This window comes from Elephas maximus, chromosome 12 (genome assembly GCF_024166365.1).
Source record: "Elephas maximus indicus isolate mEleMax1 chromosome 12, mEleMax1 primary haplotype, whole genome shotgun sequence".
NCBI classification, from domain to species: domain Eukaryota; kingdom Metazoa; phylum Chordata; class Mammalia; order Proboscidea; family Elephantidae; genus Elephas; species Elephas maximus.
In genome coordinates, this window is record NC_064830.1 from 99,355,804 (window position 1) to 99,374,221 (window position 18,418).

Sequence of the window (18,418 nt, forward strand, 5' to 3'; positions counted from 1 at the left end):
TTAAGTAATTTCCTCTCCTCTATCTCTTTTTTATCCTCAAAACAAATGGGGAGAGGCGGGGCCAAGATGGCAGACTAGGTGGACGCTACCGCAGATCCCTCTTGCAACAAAGACTCGGAAAAACAAGTGAATCGATCACATACATAACAATCTACGAACTCTGAACAACAAACACAGACTTAGAGACGGAGAACGAACAAATACGGGCAGACAGCAATCGTTTTCAGAACTAGGAGCCAGCGTACCAGGCAGGTGACCTTCGGAGCCCGATCTGGGGCAGAGCCCAGGGGGGGAGATGGCACAGACAAGGGGCCCAGCCCTACCCCCCCGAACCCATCCCGGGAGGGAGTCTAGCTGGTTGGCGCGGGCGGCGTAGCGGTGCAGCCGGTGGGAGAAGCACCCGGGAGGCAGTGACTGATCTTGGAGTGGGGAGAGCAGCGTCCCAGCCGGGGAGCCTTCCCGCCGGGAGTTTGGCAGGAAGTGGGCGTGGAGCGAGCGTGGGGATCAGCTATATTTCCCTAAAGCGACCCCCGGGGGGGGCTCAGACGTTCGTGCGGGGGACGCCCACCCAGTTCGCGCCTGCGGGGCGGCGCACCGGAGGCAGAAGTCCCGGGGAGGAAGTGACTGGTCTCGGAGCGGGGAGAGTAGCGTCCCAGCCAGGGAGCCGTCCCGCCGGGATTTTGGCGGACGGGAGCGGAGCGTGAACGCGGGGATCAGCTCTATATTCTGTGGTGCTACACTCCTAGCTCTCTGATCCCTCCCCCACCCTCCCCAGGCGGCTCCATTAACATCCGAATACCCTGGGCCAGAGGGAGAATTCAGATAGGGATCTGACTGCAATTTTTTTTTAGCTGATTACCTGGAAAATCTAGTTTCCCAGTGATGGCTCGGAGACAGCAGTCCGTATCAAACCACATAAAGAAACAGACCATGACAGCTTCTCCAACCCCCCAAACAAAAGAATCAAAATCTTTCCCAAATGAAGATACAATCCTGGAATTACCAGATACAGAATATAAAAAACTAATTTACAGAATGCTTAAAGATATCCCAAATGAAATTAGGATAACTGCAGAAAAAGCCAAGGAACACACTGATAAAACAGTTGAAACACTCAAAAAGATTATTCAAGACCATAGTGGAAAAATTAATAAGTTGCAAGAATCCATAGAGAGACAGCATGTAGAAATCCAAAAGATTAACAATAAAATTACAGAATTTGACAATGCAAGAGAAAGTCAGAGGAGCAGACTCGAGCAATTAGAATGTAGACAGGGACTTCTGGAGGACCAGGGAATCAACACCAACATAGCTGAAAAAAAATCAGATAAAAGAATTTAAAAAAATGAAGAAACCCTAAGAATTATGTGGGACTCTATCAAGAAGGATAACTTGCGGGTGATTGGAGTCCCAGAAGAGGGAGGGGGGACAGAAAACACAGAGAAAATAGTTGAAGAACTCCTGACACAAAACTTCCCTGACATCATGAAAGACGAAAGGATATCTATCCAAGATGCTCATCGAACCCCATTTAAGATTGATCCAAAAAGAAAAACACCAAGACATATTATCATCAAACTTGCCAAAACCAAAGACAAACAGAAAATTTTAAAAGCAGGCAGGGAGAAAAGAAAGGTTTCCTTCAAGGGAGAATCAATAAGAATAAGTTCAGACTACTCAGCAGAAACCCTGCAGGCAAGAAGGGAATGGGACGACGTATACAGAGCACTGAAGGAGAAAAACTGCCAGCCAAGGATCATATATCCAGCAAAACTCTCTCTGAAATATGAAGGTGAAATTAAGATATTTACAGATAAACACAAGTTTAGAGAATTTGCAAAAACTAAACCAAGACTGCAAGAAATGCTAAAGGAGATTGTTTGGCCTGATGACCAATAATATCAGGTACCAGCACAATACAAGGTCACAAAACAGAACGTCCTGATATCAATGCAACTCAAATAGGGAAAGCACAAAAACAAACAAATTAAGATTAATTCTAAAAAATAAATAAATAAACAAAATAATACACGTAACAGGAAATCATGGAAATCAATAGATAAACGATCACAATAATCAAAAAGAGGGACTAAATATAGGAGGCATTGAACTGCCAGATGGAGAGTGATACAAGGCAATATAGAATGATACAAGTTAGGTTTTTACTTAGAAAAATAGGGGTAAATAATAGGGTAACCACAAAAAGGAATATCAACTCCATAACTCAAGAAAAAAGCCAAGAAAAACGTAACGACTCAACAAACATAAAGTCAAACACTATGAAAATGAGGATCTCACAATCTACTAAGAAAAACGTCTCAGCACAAAAAAGTATGTGGAAAAATGAAATGGCCAACAACACACATGAAAAGGCATCAAAATGACAACACTAAAAACTTATTTATCTATAATTACGCTGAATGTAAATGGACTAAATGCACCAATAAAGAGACAGAGAGTCATGGACTGGATAAACAAACACGATCCATCTATATGCTGCCTACAAGAGACACACCTTAGACTTAGAGACACAAACAAACTAAAACTCAAAGGATGGAAAAAAATATATCAAGCAAATAATAAGCAAAAAAGAAGAGGAGTAGCAATATTAATTTCTGACAAAATAGACTTTAGACTTAAATCCACCACAAAGGATAAAGAAGGACACTATATAATGATAAAAGGGACAATTGATCAGGAAGACATAACCATATTAAATATTTACGCACCCAATGACAGGGCTGCAAGATACATAAATCAAATTTTAACAGAATTGAAAAGCGAGATAGACACCTCCACATTTATAGTAGGAGACTTCAACACACCACTTTCGGAGAAGGACAGGACATCCAGTAAGAAGCTCAATAGAGACACGGAAGACCTACTTACAACAATCAACCAACTTGACCTCATTGACTTATACAGAACTCTCCACCCAACTGCTGCAAAATATACTTTTTTTTCTAGCGCACATGGAACATTCTCTAGAATACACCACATATTAGGTCACAAAACAAATCTTTGCAGAGTCCAAAACATCGAAATATTACAAAGCGTCTGCTCAGACCACAAGGCAATGAAGCTAGAAATCAATAACAGAAAAACTAGGGAAAAGAAATCAAATACTTGGAAAATGAACAATACCCTCCTGAAAAAAGACTGGGTTATAGAAGACATCAAGGAGGGAATAAGGAGATTCATAGAAAGCAACCAGGATGAAAATACTTCCTATCAAAACCTCTGGGACACAGCAAAAGCAGTGCTCAGAGGCCAATTTATATCGATAAATGCACACATACAAAAAGAAGAAAGAGCCAAAATCAGAGAACTGTCCCTACAACTTGAACAAATAGAAAGTGAGCAACAAAAGAATCCATCAGGCACCAGAAGAAAACAAATAATAAAAATTAGAGCTGAACTAAATGAATTAGAGAACAGAAAAACAATTGAAAAAATTAACAAAGACAAAAGCTGGTTCTTTGAAAAAATTGATAAACCTTTGGCTAGACTGACTAAAGAAAAACAGGAAAGGAAACAAATAACCTGTATAAGAAACGAGAAGGACAACATCACAACAGAACCAAATGAAATTCAAAGAATCATTTCAGATTGCTACGTAAAATTGTACTCTAACAAATTTGAAAACCTAGAAGAAATGGATAAATTCTTGGAAAAAAACTACCTACCTAAACTAACACATTCAGAAGTAGAACAACTAAATACACCCATAACAGAAAAAGAGATTGAAACGGCAATCAAAAAACTTCCAACAAAAAAAAGTCCTGGCCCAGACGGCTTCACTGCAGAGTTCTACCAAACCTTCAGAGAAGACTTAACACCACTACTACTGAAGGTATTTCAAAGCATAGAAAAAGACGGAATACTACCCAACTCATTGTATGAAGCTACCATCTCCCTGATACCAAAAGCAGGTAAAGACATTACAAAAAAAGAAAATTTTAGACCTATATCCCTCATCAACATAGATGCAAAAATCCTCGACAAAATTCTAGCCAATAGAATCCAACAACATATCAAAAAAATAATTCACCCTGATCTAGTGGGATTCATACCAGGTATTTTTTTTTTTTATGCAAGGCTGGTTTAATATCAGAAAAACCATTAATGTAATCCATCACATAAATAAAACAAAAGGTAAAAACCACATGATCTTATCAATAGATGCAGAAAAGGCATTTGACAAAGTTCAACACCCATTTATGATAAAAACTCTTACCAAAATAGGAGTTGAAGGAAAATTCCTCAACATAATAAAGGGCATCTATGCAAAGACAACAGCCAATATCACTCTAAATGGAGAGAACCTGAAAGCATTTCCCTTGAGAACGGGAACCAGACAAGGATGCCCTTTATCACCACTCTTATGCAACATCGTACTTGAAGTCCTAGCCAGGGCAGTTAGGCTAGACAAAGAAATAAAGGGTATCCAGATTGGCAAGGAGGAAGTAAAGCTATCACTGTTTGCAGATGACATGATCGTATACATGGAAAACCCTAAGGCATCCTCCAGAAAACTACTGAAACTAATAGAAGAGTTTGGCAGAGTCTCAGGTTATAAAATAAACATACAAAAATCACTTGGATTCCTCTACATCAACAAAAAGAACACCGAAGAGGAAATAACCAAATCAATACCATTCATAGTAGCCCCCAAGAAGATAAAATACTTAGGAATGAATCTTACCAAGGATGTAAAAGACCTACACAAAGAAAACTATAAAACTCTGCTGCGAGAAATTCAAAAGGACATACTTAAGTGGAAAAACATACCCTGCTCATGGATAGGAAGACTTAACATAGTAAAAATGTCTATTCTACCAAAAGCCATCTATACATATAACGCACTTCCAATCCAAATACCAATGTCATATTTTAAGGGGATAGAGAAACAAATCACTAAGGGAAAGAAGCCCCGGATAAGCAAAGCATTACTGAAAAAGAAGAAGAAAGTGGGAGGTCTCACTCTACCTGATTTCAGAACCTATTATACAGCCACAGTAGTCAAAACAGCCTGGTACTGGTACAACAACAGGCACATAGACCAATGGAACAGAATTGAGAACCCAGATATAAATCCATCCATGCATGAGCAGCTGATATTTGACAAAGGACCAGTGTCAGTTAATTGGGGAAAAGATAGTCTTTTTAACAAATGGTGCTGGCGTAACTGGATATTCATTTGCAAAAGAATGAAACAGGACCCATACCTCACACCATGCACAAAAACTAACTCCAAGTGGATCAAAGACCTAAACATAAAGACTAAAACGATAAAGATCATGGAAGAAAAAAGTGGGACAACCCTAGGAGCCCTAATACAGGGCATAAACAGAATACAAAACATTACCAAAAATGATGAAGAGAAACCAGATAACTGGGAGCTCCTAAAAATCAAACACCTATGCTCATCTAAAGACTTTACCAAAAGAGTAAAAAGACCACCTACAGACTGGGAAAGAATATTCAGCTATGACATCTGAGACCAGCGCCTGATCTCTAAAATCTACATGATTCTGTCAAAACTCAACCACAAAACGACAAACAACCCAATCAAGAAGTGGGCAAAGGATATGAACACACTTTTCACTAAAGAAGATATTCAGGCAGCCAACAGATACATGAGAAAATGCTCCCAATCATTATTAACCATTAGAGAAATGCAAATTAAAACTACGATGAGATTCCATCTCACACCAACTAGACTGGCATTAATCCAAAAAACACAAAATAATAAATGTTGGAGAGGCTGCGGAGAGATTGGAACTCTCATACACTGCTGGTGGGATTGTAAAATGGTACAACCACTTTGGAAATCCATCTGGCGTTATCTTAAACAGTTAGAAAAAGAACTACCATACAACCCAGAAATCCCAATCCTCGGAATATACCCTAGAGATACAAGAGCCTTCACACAAACAGATATATGCACACCCATGTTTATTGCAGCTCTGTTTACAATAGCAAAAAGCTGGAAGCAACCAAGATGTCCGTCAACGGATGAATGGGTAAATAAATTGTGGTATATTCACACAATGGAATACTACGCATCGATAAAGAACAGTTACGAATCTGTGAAACATTTCATAACATGGAGGAATCTGGAAGGCATTATGCTGAGCGAAATGAGTCAGAGGCAAGAGGACAAATATTGTATAAGACCACTATTATAAGATCTTGAAAAATAGAAAAAACGAAGAAGAACACATACTTTTGTGGTTACGAAGGGGGGAGGGAGGGTGCGAGGGAGAGGGTTTTTTATTGATCAATCAGTACATAAGAACTGCTTTGGGTGAAGGGAAAGAGAACACTCAATACAAGGAAGGTCAGCCTAATTGGACTGGACTAAAAGCAAAGAGGTTTCTGGGATAAAATGAATGCTTCAAAGGTCAGCGGAGCAGGGCCTGGGGTCTGGGGAACATGGTTTGAGGGGACTTCTAAGTCCATGGGCAAAATAATTGTATTATGAAAACATTCTGCATCCCAGTTTGAATTGTGGCGCCTGGGGTCCTAAATGCCGACAAGCGGCCATCTAAGATACATCAATTGGTCTCAACCCACCTGGAGCAAAGGCAAAGGAAGAACACCAAGGTCACACGACAACTAAGAACCCAAGAGACAGAAAGGGCCACATGAACCAGAGACCTACATTATCCTGAGACCAGAAGAACTAGTTGGTGTCCGGCCACAATCGATGTCTGCCCTGTTAGGGAGCACAACAGACAACTCCTGAGGGAGCAGGAGAACAATGGGATACAGACCCCAAATGCTCATAAAAGACCATACTTAATGGTACGACTGCGACTAGAGGAATCCCAGAGACAATGCTCCCCAGAACTTCTGATGGCACAGGACAGGAACCATCCCCGAAGACAACTCATCAGGCATGAAAAGGACTGGTCAGCTGGGGGGAGAGAGATGCTGATGAAGAGTGAGCTAATTAAATTAGGTGGACACTGGAGAGTGTATTGACAACTCTTGACTGGAGGGGGGATGGGAAGATAGAGAGAGAGGGAAGATGGCAAAATTGGCACGAAACGAGAGACTGAAAGGGCTGACTCAATAGGGGGAGAGCAAGAGGGAGAAGGGAGTAAGATGTATGTAAACCTACATGTGACAGACTGATTGGAATGGTAAATGTTCACTTGACGCTTAATAAAAATTAATTTAAAAAAAAAATGGGGAAAAGTGGTTGGAGAAGCATGATAACCCCAAATCCAATGGCACAGAGGAGGCTGGGAAGCTACTCACATGTAGAGGAGCACCAGGGTGGTGGCCAGAAGAATCCAGGTCTCCATGGAAAAGTTTGGGATCAGGTCCATCGTCACTTTCCTTGCCGGAGAGTCTCCTCTGACTTTTCCTTCGAGCTGTGTGTGCTGATCTCCACCAGACCTGCACAGCCTCCTTCCCACCCCAGCTGTGATTCAGGGAGGATGCTGGCAGATTTATATGCTGGGAAAGGGGTGGGACCCAAGGAGCAGTCAGTGAAAGAACCACCTGAGCTCCACGTGCAGCCTGGAGAGTTCAAGCTACACTTTGAACTAGGCACTAGTTGAAAACATGGCACTAGGAAAGCATCCGTGCAGACAGGAGAGTTCAAGCTAGTTCAAGTTTGAACTAGGCACTACTTGAAAACATGGCACTAGAAAAGCATCCAAGCATACCCCTACTATGACCTCCCTGGAGTTCATACTTTGTGAGAAATCGATAACTAAACTCAGTGTTATCACTTACACAAATAACTCAGTGTTATCAGTAAACCCAAAAAGGTTATTGGTTCTTACACAGAAATTCCAAATGGATCTTATGGAACCCCTAGCTGTCTATGTTACCTAGGGTATTTTATTATAATTTGGGTTTAAAAAATGTTGTTAGTGTCAACTTGCCTCCAATTCATAGGTAACTTATGTATAACAGAACAAACATTGCCCTGATCTACGCCAGCCTCGCAATTGCTGGTATGTTTGAGGCCATTGTCGTAGCTATTGTTTAAAAAAATAAAGATTATTGCTTTTAAAATTAAAAAAAAAGAAAGGAATTGCAAGTGAAGCCACTGGCCTTAAAATTACTATGACTTTTGTTAACCATGGCTACCCTCTCTCCAAAATTCTTGAAACTTCTCCAAACAAGTGGAGGGAACCCATGCAGTTTCCTCTACCTCAACTGCTTTTGTGCCCCCAGAAGGCTCCTATTCATCTTTCAAAGTCCAGCTCAGGCAGAACCCGCATGGTTAGAGTTCCGCCTCCCCAACCACCTCAAACAGATTTAACCAATTTATCCTCTGCATAGCTTCCAACCCCTGTACACATTTCTATTGCTGTATTACCCACCCTCCAGCACCATCGTTTGTTTCTGTTGTCATACACTGACCTACTCAAGGGCACAATCAGGGTATTAGTCATAGTCATGGTCCTAGAATCTGACTGAGTGCCTTACACGAGTGGATATTCAGGAATGTCACAGGGATTGAATGGATGATGTTGTGGGGCTCTTGTGTATCCTTTCTCTGTGACTGACCACTCCATCATCCCGTATTGTTGATGTAGCAGGAGGCCCTGAGCCAGATGGCTCTGAAAGAGAGATGGGGCATGGAGGAGATGGAGCTGATGGTTGCACTGGGCAGTATCAATTTGTGTTGCTTCTGTCCAGCCCCTCAGAGAGTCCTGCAGTAGACAGCAAGTTGGGCAATTTCTTGGACAAGAACGGCCCCTATCTCAGGGAAGATGGCATCTCCCAGAAAAATGGGACTCCACAGAATTCTGATATATTTCTTCCCCCTTCTAGTGGCTTCACTTGGCATTGTTAAACAGAGTCAGCTGCTATTATGCCCAGCTTACAGATGTAGAAACTAAGGCCCAGTGAATGCAAGTAGCTTTACAATGGCTACTGACTACAACAATATACTATATGTAAGCTTTATTTTGCAAAGTCCCCTGATGTACAGGGATGCTAATATTCAATGCTTACTGACCCCTGATAAGGGCCACTATGAAAATAGAGAGAACCTAGACCAAAACAGCAAATTTTTTAAAATACTGGTTCCTATCCTTAGTTTTTATAACTAAGCCTCATATGACCAACTACCCACCCTACTCATTTGGTTCAACTGGCTGGAATCTATACCAACAATAAACTGTCTTCTGCTTGGAACTGAAATGTAACCAGCGACATGCCCTAACCAATGAAAATGATCTTGCTGTGCTAGGAAAAAAAGTAGAAGACATGTATTTGTGCCACTTAATTCCATAGAAGGTAACATGTAATGTGAAGAGGCTCAAGTAACAAGAGTCGTGATGTCAGGCAGAACCAACATTGTGTCCTAGGCAGCCACAGCATACTATTCCTCTGAAGAAAAGACCTAAAAACTAAGTAAAATAGATACATACATCAATCCTGGCACCCTAAATATCAAATGAAGGATTAGAGAACTAAATCAAGCACCGAATGTAGGAAGAAACTGATGGAAAACAGAGCAAGGAGAGATACTGAGTGGAGGCGCCCTGCCTACTAACATCGCACAGCATCGTCATCCAGCAACAACCCCAGACAGGGAGTATGGCTGGCAACTTCACAGAGCTCTCAACAGGAGACAGAGCACCTGGTAACCAGAGAAACACACTTTCCCATCCCCTCACCCTTCTGGCGAGTAGCAAGAATTCCTCCAGTCAAGCAGCCCCCACCACCGAGGTCCACAATACAAAACTCCTTCCCCTCACCTCATTGCTTCCCCCTCCTTCCTTCCTTTTCTTTCTACCTTCCACTTAGCCCAGTACATCACCTTCCCTGTTTCCACAGGCTCCAGCCACACCACCACTGTCAGAAAGCCACTAGCCTGCCACCACCAGGTCTGCCCCGCCCTTACAAGCCAGCTCCCATCATGCCATCATTTATGTTTGATTATTTGTTCTTTTTTTCCCTTTCTGTCTTTTCTTTCTCTCTCCCACATAGCCCCGTACCCCACCTCCCACCGAACCCCCACCATGCCACAGGAGCTAGACAGCCACTGGCCTACCACTGCCCTTGGTCTCTCCTGCCCCCACCTGCTGGCTCCCACCATGTTACCATTGTTTCCCTTCTTTTCCTTCTTTTTTTTCTTCTTTCTCTTCTGTCTTTTCTTTCTCCCTTCCACCTAGCCCCATACACCACCTCTCCCACTGATGGCAGCCACACTGCCATGTCTAGAGAGTTGCTTGTGCTCAGCCGTGCTGCTGCACCTGGTTCACACAGCCCCTCCCTCCATGCCACTCAACCAGCCACTGTACAGTGAGAAGTGAGCCAGTACCATTCCCTATCCAACATCCCTTCCTATCTGGTAAGGTGCTGTGAACACTCCCGCACCACTGGACCAACACCACGAAGCAGACAATGCCCACCCAGTCTACCTTCAGATGCCTTACTAAGCCAGTGAATAGTGAATAAGGCTGACTGTTCCTGCTGCTGCCCTGACCACTGGGAGAAGGTGGTGAGAGCTATCATGCCCACAGACAGGCAAGCAACAAAGCACTTCTGGCCCACCCACCCTGACATATCAAAACAAAACAAAAAAGCAGGACAAAAAATAAACATACAATCAATAAATTTCAAAAAATACTATCTTAATGTCTCAGAGACAGCAGACAATATCAAAACATATTAAAAAGCAGGACAAGATGGCTCCAGCAAGTGACCTAAACAAATAATCAGATGGCTTTCCAACAGAAGGAAAGATAGTGGAACTACCCGACATAGAATTCAAAAGACTAATATTTAGGACTTTCCAAGAGATAGGAAAGAGATGAAGAAAACACACACACACACACATACACACACACACAAAGAAAAAATAGACAAAATCTGGAAAAGACAGACAAAACCAATGAAAATATAACCTAAATCAAGGAAAACACAGACAAAGCAATAGAAGAATTTAGGAAAATAATACAAGAACAAAATGTCAAAATAAATAAACAATTACAAATCATACAAAAACGGCAACTAGATATCCAAAAGATAAACAATGAAAATTCAGAAATGGAAACTTACTGTATGGATTTAGGAGCAAATATGAGACAATGGAAGACAGATTCAGCAAGACTGAAGACAGACTCATGGATACCACTTTGAGGAAAAATCACTGGAAACAATGAAGAAAAATGAAGAACGCCTAAGAATTACATGGGACACAATCAAGAACAAAAATTTTCCTGTGATCAGAGTTCCAGAAAAGGAGGAGAAAATGGAACGCACAGAAAATTGTTGAAGATTTGCTGGCAGAAATTTACCAATATTATGAAAGACAAAAAGCTGACTATACAAAAAGCTCAATGGACCCCACGTAGGATAGACTCTAAAAGAGAGGCACCAAAACATATTGTGATCACACTTGCCAAAACAAATGACAAAGAAAACCCTGAGATCAAAAAGCCAAAAACCAAACCCACTGCCATCGAGTTGATTCTGACTCATAGCAACCCTATAGGACAGAGAATAACTGCCCCATAGAGTTTCCAAGGAGCGCCTGGCAGATTCGAACTATTGACCTTCTGGTTAGCAGACGTAGCACTTAACCACTAGGCCACCAGGGTTTCACCCTGCGATCAGCTCAAGAAGAAAGAAAGGTCACTTACAAAAAGGAAAGAATAAGACTGAGCTCTGATTACTCAGCAGAAACTGAGCAGGTAGGAAGCCAATGGAAAAACATATATAAAGTGTTGAAAGAAAATAAAACATCCAACCAAGAATAACATATCCTGCAAAACTCTCTCTCAAATACCATGGCGAAAGTAGAACATTTCCAGAAATAGAAATTAAGGTAACTGGTGAAAACCATATCAAACCTACAAGAATTATTAAAGGGAGTCCTTTGATTAGAGAACTAACAATTTCAGATGACTGGGTTTATGACACAAGACAGAATCAGCCACATACCAATGCAGGTAAATAACTTTAAATAATAAAACAGTTAAAAGACTTAAACAGGCAAACAGAGACGTCAACCTGTAAATGATGACAACATCAAAACAATAAGAGGAGGAATAGAACTTTCAAAGGGAGAGGAAGTCAAAGAGATATCAAGTAATAAAATACAGGTTCAAACTTAGGAAGAAAAGGGTAAATTTCAAGGTAACAAGTTAACAAACCTACTCATTAGAATAAAAAAGAAGAAACACATAAAGGCTCACTAAACACAAAATCTATAATAACAAATAAAAGAAAAACCCACAAAAAAAGGAACTCAGCATAGGAAGTAAGAATAAAGAAAACAGCAGTAACAAAAAAAAAAGCACTACAATATGACACAATAAACTCATACCTATCAATAATCGCAATAAACATAAAAGAATTAACAGCACCAGTAAAGCAACAGAGAGTAGAAGAATTGATTTGAAAAAAAAAAAAAAAAAACCATCAATATGCTGTCTACAAGAGACACACCTTAGAAACAAAGACAAAATACATTTAAAATCACAGGATGGAAAAAAATATATAAAGCAAACAGTAACCAAAAAAGTGCAGGGCAGGCATGGCAATACTAATCTCAGGTAAAATAGACTTTAAGGCAAAGTCAACCATAAAAAATAAGAACATTATATAATGATTAAAGAAACAATCCACTGAGAAGACTTAATCTTAATAAAGGTCTACACACTCAATGACAAGGCTCCAAAATACACTAAAAAAAAAAAAAAAAGAAAACTCTAACAGCACTGAAAACAATAATAGACAGTTCCAAAATAGTAGGAGACTTCAACACACAACTCTCAGTAAAGGAGAAGACATCTAAAAAGAAACTCAAAGACACAAGGAAAATATGAGCCCAAGAGACAGAAAGGGCCACATAAACCAGAGATTCCATCAGTCTGAGACCAGAAGAACTAGATGGTGCCTGGCTACCATCATTGACTGCCCTGACAGGGAATACAAAGAGAGTCCCTGATGGAGCAGGAGAAAAGCGCGGTGCGGAATTCAAATTCTAGTAAAAAGACCAGACTTACTGGTCTGACTGAGACTGGAGGGACCCCAGAAGACATGGTCCCTGGACTCTCTGTTAGCCCAAAACTAAAACCATTCCCAAAACCAACTCTTCAGACAAAGATTAGACTGGACTATAAGACATAAAATGATACTCCTGAAGAGTGTGATTCTTAGCTCAAGTAGACACATGACACTAAATGGGCAGCTCATGTCCAGGGGCAAGATGAAAAGGCAAAAAGGGACAGGAGCAGTTGAACGGACACAGGTAATCCAGGGTGGAATATAAGAGTGTGTTGTCACTTTATAGGAAGAACAACTAGGGTCACATAACAATGTGTATATAAACTTTTGTATGAGAAACTACCTTGAACTGTAAACTTTCACTTAAAGTACAAGAAAAAAATAAATAAAAAGAAACTCAACAAAGATACAAAAGATCTAAAGGCCAAAATCAATCAACCTGACAGCATAGACAAATATAGAAAGCTCCACCCAAAAGCAGCAAAGTATACATTCTTTTCCAACTCACATGGAACATTACCCAGAAGAGACCACTTTTTGGGCCATGAAGCAAGCCTCCATAAAATCCAAGACATCAGAATAATACAAAGCATTCTCTCTGATTGCAATGCCATGAAAGTACAAACAATAACAGGAAGAGCAAGGAAAAAGAATCAAATACATTGAAACTGAATTATACCTTGCTTAAAAAAAAAATTTTTTTTTCTTTTTTTACTTTAAAACAAGAAATCAAAGGTGGAATAAAAAATTCATAGAATTAAATGTGGATGAAAACACATCATACTAAAACTTTGGGGACATGGCAAAGGCAGAACTCAGAGGACAGTTTATAGTGATAAAAGTACACATCAAAAAACAAGAACAGGCCAAAATCAAAACATTAGCACTAAACTCCAACAAATAAAGAAAACCAAAAGAAGCCTAGAGCCAACAGAGGAAAGAAATACCAAAGATTAGAGCAGAAATGAATGAAATAGAGAACAGAAAAACAATAAACAGAATCAAAAAGACCAAAAGTTGGTTCTTTGAAAAAATCAACAAAATAGACAAACGGTTGGCCAAATTGACAAAAGAAAAACAGGAGATGAAGCAAATAACCCACATAAGAAACCAGATGGGGACATTACAACAGACCCAACTGAAGTAAAAAGGGTCATAAAAGAATATTATGAAAATTTGTACTCCAACAAATTTGAGAACCTAGAGAAAATGTACAAATTTCTAGAAACGCACTCCCTCCTAAACTAACACATACTGAGATAGAAAATCTGAACAGACTCATAACAAGAGAAGAGATTAAAGAGGTAAAAAAAAAAAAACAAACAAAAACCTCCCCCCTACCCCCCCAAAAAAGGCCGGGCTTGGATGTCTTCTTTGGAGAATTCTACCAAACATTCAAAGAAGAGCTCACACCAATACTACTGAAACCATTCCAGAGCATAGAAAAGGAAGGAATACTCCCAAATTCATTCTATGAAGCCAAAATAACCCAGAAACCAAAGCCAGGTAAGGACACCACAAAAAGAGAAAATTACAGAAGAGTATCTCTTAAGAATATAGATGTGAAAATTCCAGACATTAAAATTCAACATCATATCAAAAAGTAATACAAGACAAACAAGTGGGATTCATATCAGCTATGCAAGGATGGTTCAGCATTTGACAATTAATCAACTTATTCCATCACATAAATAGAACAAAAGGAAAAAAACACATGATCATCTCAATTGATGCAGAAAAGGCATTTGATAAAGTCCAACACCCATTCCTGATAAAAACTCTCAATAAAATAGGAAGAGAAGGGAAATTTCTTCAGCATAATAAAGGGAATCTATACAAAGCCAGGAAACCCTGGTGGTGTAGTGGTTAAGAGCTACCGCTGCTAACCAGAAGGTCAGCAGTTTGAATCAAACATGTGCTCCTTGGGAACTCTATGGGGCAATTCTACTCTCTCCTATAGGGTCTCTCTGAGTCAGAATAGACCCGACAGCAATGGGTTTGGTTTTTGGTTTTATACAAACCAACGCTGAAAGCATTCCCCATGAGAAAGGGAACAAGACAAAATTCCCTTTATAAACACTCCTATTTAACATGGTGCTCGAAGTTCTAGCTACAGCAATAATGCAAGAAAAAGAAATAAAAGGCACCCAACTTGGAAAGGCAGAAGTAAAACTATTCCTATTTGTACATGATATGATCCTATACATAGAGAACCCCAAAGATTCCACAAGAAATCTACCGGAATTAACAGAAAGATTCAGCAGAGTTGCAGGAAACAAGATCAATACACAAAGATCACTTGGATTCCTATACACCAAAACAAAGAGAATTTCAAAAGGAAAACAGGAAAACAATACCATTTATAATAGCTCCTAAAAAGATAAAATACTTAGGAATAAATTCAACCAGGGACATAAAGAACTATACAAAGAAAATTACAAACACTACTGCAAGAAACCAAAAGAGACCTGCATAAATGGAAAAACATACTATGCTTATGGATAGGAAGACTCAACATTGTGAAAATGTCAATCCTACCCAAAGCGATCTACAGGTATAAAGCAACCCTAATCCAAATACCAACAGCGTTCTTTAATGAGATGGAAAAAATAATCACCAACTTTATACGGAAAGGGAAGAGGCCCCGGATAAACAAAGCATTACTGAAGAAAACGAGCAAAGTAGAAGGCCTCACACTACCTGATCTCAGAGCCTACAATACAGCCATGGAACTCAAAACAACCTGGTACTGGTACAACGGCAGAGACATAGACCAATGGAACATAATCAAGAACCTCAAAGTCAGCCCATCCACCTATCGTCAGCTGACCTTTGACAAAGGACCAAAGTCCATTAAATGGGGAAGAGACAGTCTTTTTAACAAGCAGTGCTGGCAAAACTGGATGTCCATCTATAAAAAAAATGAGACAGGACCCATACTTCACACCATACAGAAAAAACTAAATCGAAGTGGATCAGAGATCTGAATTTAAACCATAACTCATAAAGATCATGGAAGAAAAAATAGGGACAATGCTAGGGGACCTAATACATGGCATAAATTCGATACGAACCATAACTAACAATGCACAAAAAACAGAAGAGAAACTAGATAACTGGGAGCTCCTAAAAATTATACACTTATGCTCATCAAAAGACTTCACCAAAAGAGTAAAGAGAGAACCTATAGACTGGAAGAAAAAAAAAATTGGCTACGACATATCCAATAAGAGTCTAACCTATAAAATCTGTAGAATACTTCAACATATCCACAATAAAAAAAATAATAATAATTCAATTAAAAATGGGCAAAGGATGTGAACAGAAACTTAACCAAAGAAAACACTCAGGCAGCTAAAGACAAATGAGGAAATACTTGTGAACATTAGCCAAAACTACAATGAGATACCATCTCACCCAGACATTACTGGCACAAATCCAAAAAACAGAAAATGACACATGTTGGAGAGGTTGCAGGCAGACTGGAATTCTTATGCACTGCTGGTGGGAAAATAAAATGGCGCCTCCTTAAAGCAATAGAAAGACCATACAATCCAGCAATCCTACTACTAGGAATATATCCTAGAGAAATAAGAGCTGTCACACGAATACACATATGCACACCCATGTTCATTAAAGCACAATTCACAATAGTCCACATTGCAGCCAAAGATTAAAAAAAAAAATTAGACAGCCTATAAAACAAACACTAACACATGTGAAGAACATTCTTCTTAGTACAAGCAAGTATATGAGACCAAATGGGCAACACCTGTCCAAAAGCAAAAAGGAGAAGGCAAGAAGGAACATGAAAACTGGACAAATGGGCATGGGGAACCTGGGGTGTAAAAGCAAAGAGGGAGAACGCTGACACGATGCAGGGATTGCAATCAATGTCACAAAACAATTTGTATATAAATTTTCAAACGAGAAACTAATTTATGCTGTAAACTTCCACCCAAAGCACAATAAACTTTAAATAAATTTTTGAAAAAAGAGTTGTGCTGAACTTGTGAAGGAAGGACAATGTGTGGAAGAACACCCCATACACCCAAGTCTCTCATTTGCTCGTTGCTGTATTAATGCACACACCAGGTCCTTTTAAAGCCCTGCTCTAGGAATACAAAATGGTACAGCCACTTCAGAAGACAGCCTGGCAGTTTCTTACAAAGAAAGCTTATATTTATAGGTTGAACATATGGTCCAGCAATTGTACTCCTAGGTATTCACCCAAATGAGTTGAAAATGTATGCCCCCTAAAAACTTGTACACCAATGTTTATAGCAACCTTATTTATGTGTGTCGTGTGCTGTCAGGTGCATCCTGATCCATAGTGACTCAATAGGGCAGAGTAGAACGTCCCCACAGGGTTTCCAAAGCTGTAACATTTACAGAAGCAGACTGCCACATCTTCCTCCCTCGGAGCAGCTGGTGGGTTCAAATTGCTGGCTTTTCAGTTAGCAGCCTAGCATTTAACCACTGCACCACCAGGGCTCCATTTTATTCACAACTGCCAAAAACTAGGAGCAACCAAGAAGTCCTTGACTAGGTGAATGGATAAACAAACGATGGACTATTATGCATCAATCAAAAGAAATGAGTTATCAAGTTCTGAAAAGACATGGAAGAACCTTAAATACACACTGCCAAGTGAAAGAAGCCAGTATGAGAAAGCTACATACTATATAATTCCTACTCCATAACATTCTGGAAAAGCCAAAACTATTAAAAAAATTTTTTTAAACCATTGCCATCGAGTCAATTCTGACTCATAGTGACCCGGTAGGTTAGAGTAGAATTGCCCCATGGAGTTTCCAAGGAGTGCCTGTTGGATTCAAATCGCCCACCTTTTGGTTAGCAGACAGAGCTCTTAACCACTATGTCATCAGGATTTCAAGCAAAACTGTAGAGACAGTGATTCAGAAGACAGGTTCAGAAGAAGGAGGGAGGAATGAGTAGGTGGAACACAGTGGATTTTTAGGGCTGTGGAACTATTCTGTATGATGCTGGAATTGCGGACACGTGACATTATGCGTTTGTCAAAGCCCAATGGATTGTACACCAGAAACACTGAACCCTACTGTTGTTGTTAGGTATCGTCAGATCCGACTCATAGCAGCCATATTACAACAGAACGAAACATGGCCCCGTCCTGAGCCATCCTCACAATTGTTATGCTTGAGCCCACTGTTGCAGCCACTGTGTCAGTTCATCTCATTGAGGGCCTTCCTCTTTTTCGCTGACCCTCTACTTTACCAGGCATGATGTCCTTCGCCAGGGAATAGTCCCTCCTGATAACATGTCCAAAGTATGTGAGACAAAGTCTCGCCATCCTTGCTTCTAAGGAGCACCCTGGCTGTACTTCTTCCAAGACAGATTTGTTTGCTCTTCTGGCAGTCCATGGTACAGTCAATATTCTTCACCA

At 40.1% G+C, this 18,418-nt stretch overlaps 1 protein-coding gene across 2 annotated transcripts in view; it reads right to left on the reverse strand.

Moving 5' to 3' along the window:
- LOC126086884 (cytochrome P450 3A8-like) overlaps nt 1-7,340 on the reverse strand; it is a 53,278-nt gene extending 45,938 nt beyond the window's left edge. For both annotated transcript variants that reach the window (XM_049903686.1, XM_049903685.1), the window contains exon 1: nt 7,270-7,340. In XM_049903686.1, coding sequence (XP_049759643.1) covers nt 7,270-7,340 — 71 coding nt within the window. The remainder of the gene's footprint in view (nt 1-7,269) is intronic.
- Nucleotides 7,341-18,418: the final 11,078 nt, after the last annotated feature.